The sequence below is a fragment of the Austrofundulus limnaeus genome, unplaced genomic scaffold (genome assembly GCF_001266775.1).
Source record: "Austrofundulus limnaeus strain Quisiro unplaced genomic scaffold, Austrofundulus_limnaeus-1.0 Scaffold1773, whole genome shotgun sequence".
Classification (NCBI taxonomy): domain Eukaryota; kingdom Metazoa; phylum Chordata; class Actinopteri; order Cyprinodontiformes; family Rivulidae; genus Austrofundulus; species Austrofundulus limnaeus.
This window is the reverse complement of record NW_013954175.1, coordinates 9620-12187: the sequence shown is the minus strand read 5'-3', so window position 1 is coordinate 12187 and position 2568 is coordinate 9620. Positions and strand designations below refer to the sequence as shown.

Below are 2568 nucleotides of genomic sequence, written 5' to 3'. Positions count from 1 at the left end.
GTTCCATACAAGTGTGTATTGAACCTAAAGCACTGTTCGATACGGTTCGATACGGGTACATGTATTGTTGCACCCCTAATGCGCCGATATAAAAATTTCATCTGATATCAATATCCGATATTAGAATAGAATAGAAACAGCCTTTACTGTCCCGCAGAGGGGACAAGAAACACAAACAGCAGCAAGTGGGAAAACAATATCTGATATTATTGTTCTTTAGTTTTTTTTGTCGGGCCGATACTGATGTTGATGCCAATATATAGTTCATCCCTACTGGTTTTTCTCATTTTCCTTCTCAGTATTTTTCTTTTTGGGTCTCAATGTGTCATTTTATATTTGGTTTCTTTTTATTTACAAACCGGTCCTTAAACTCCCAGCAGTGACTGTTTGAAAGGTCTGAAACATTACAAGAGTTGTGTGTGTGTGTGCAGAGTGRATCAAGCTTCCTGTGAGTTTGTGATTGGCTGGGAGACTCACTACGCCTGCGCGGAGAAGCCAGTCGAGGTGGAGTTGGTGAATGGGATGATAAAGGTTCCGGACACTGGAGCCATTGTGAGTCTGGGGGCGCTCTACTCCAGGTAACCAACGCAGAAGTCCACCTGTTCACCTGTGTGTCCAAACATGTAGTTTAGTCATGAAGACGTTTTAAACTTGACAGTATTTTGAAATGTCACYATCTACCAACAGTGATTTGGAATTTCTCTAGCAAGCTTACCTTGTTGCTGTCCCACGTTGGCTCTGAAGACTTAATACTGTAATGCTAATGATTAGATTGAATATATAACCTGTATGAGTAATTTAATAAAAACAAAACGTTGACAAGTCGGCATAAGTTGCGCAAAATGTTACAGTGTGACAGGGCCTTAACAGGGACCTTATTGCTCTGATCAGAGGTGGCTACAAGTTCATTCACATCTGTTGTCCCTTGGCAGAGGCACAGTGACAGCAAGTTAAAAATAAGCCATACACAATTTTTAACATACAATTCAATACAAATAGTTAACACACCATAATAACTACAAACCTGATGATCTTTCAACCTTTAATTTACATTGAATTTAAAATGTTACGTAGTACGAAATCTGCAACACTTACAAGTAGGCCCACCAGCCTGGCATGGGAAACTCCATTGCTGAATATGGTTCAGAACCTGTCAAAAAGATTGGTGGCATTTAGTCAGTACATCTGAAGCTGCTTCTGAGTATCCTACATGGCCGACGGTATCCCAGAATTCATTGCGCCGTCAAGAAATTAAACAAAAGATTTTTTTAAGACAGTTTGAAAATTTATTACGAACTGAAGAATGTAAGTTAAACAACTTAGCTGAAGAAAGTTTGTTGCAATGAGATGCTAAATAAAATGCAGTTACCAGTACTGAAACTGGAGCTAAACCCAAATAAGTAATTTAAAAAAATTTACTTGCAAATTTTTTCTATTAAGACTTAATTTTGTGAAGTTATACCTTGAAGAAACAACTTTAGTGATGTTATAAAACGTATCACGATGGTTACGATGCAGAACGTGGTCACACAAACATACGTCTTCTTTAGACTAGACTAGAGATGTGACGTTCGCGAACGATCCGAATCTTTTGAACGGTTCTTTACGATAGGAACGATAGGAGCCGAATCGCCGGCAGTAACGAGCCATTTGTAGTTTTATTTCTTTTATTCCTCATATAATCTTTTTTTCTTACTTAAATTGCTCCCGCTTTGCTTTTTCACGGAAAATAGGCGGAGTTGTGGAGTACAGAAGCTCACTGTGAAAGGGGGAGGTTTTTTTTTTTTGCTTGACAAACACATGGTTCCACCCACGTGATGGGATTACGTCATTATGTACGGCTACGTGATGATGTATTTCCCTACGTGATGATGTAATACGTTCAAAATCGAACGGTTCTATGAAACAAATGGCTCCCCAAGATCCAGATCCATTCAAAGAGCCATTTATCCCATCTYTAGACTAGACCGTCTCATTTCACAGCCRTTTATGAAGCAGACACGAGCCGCCTACGGCCCACGTTGACTGTGGCCAACAATAAATTAATATTCTAAATCTAAAAGCTGCCACGAATATATCATCAAATTTTTTAGTCTAACCATTGAAAACATGGATGAAATAAGAAATATAAAACATACTGAGTATTTTTCTTCAAATTAAAATGTTTTGAGATAAAAGGGCAATATATTGCGATATATCATATTGTGACCMTTGTCATGTTATGACCAAATTCTTGCCAATACACAGCCCAAATGATATGAAAATTCATGCGTTATGTTTTTCTTAAACCAAACAGTAGCTKTGTCTCCATTGCAAATGTGTGCAAAACTTTGTCGATATTCTGTTAATGTTGAAAAAACACAGTTTCGCAACTGCAGTGTTTCCATTAAGTAAGAAATGTTATTAAAGTCGCGTGAATAAGTTTGTTCTTGTGATAAGTCATTACAAACATGGCGGCAACGGATGTAAACACATAGCATGTTGCTACCACGACACTAGCGCTCATCATCAGAGGAGACGTCGGTGTCTTTTATCGAGGCTTTCCAGAGACAAGTCCCTACTTGGGAG

The 2568-nt window shown here is 38.4% G+C and overlaps 1 protein-coding gene across 1 annotated transcript in view; it reads left to right on the top strand.

Annotated features, from left to right (window-relative positions):
• The window catches only part of igf2r (insulin-like growth factor 2 receptor), a gene marked incomplete at its 5' end in the record, with an annotated part of 61258 nt that overhangs the window by 53300 nt on the left and 5390 nt on the right, over nt 1-2568 (top strand). Inside the window, 1 exon segment of the mRNA XM_014033569.1 lies at nt 432-578. Coding sequence (XP_013889023.1) covers nt 432-578 — 147 coding nt within the window.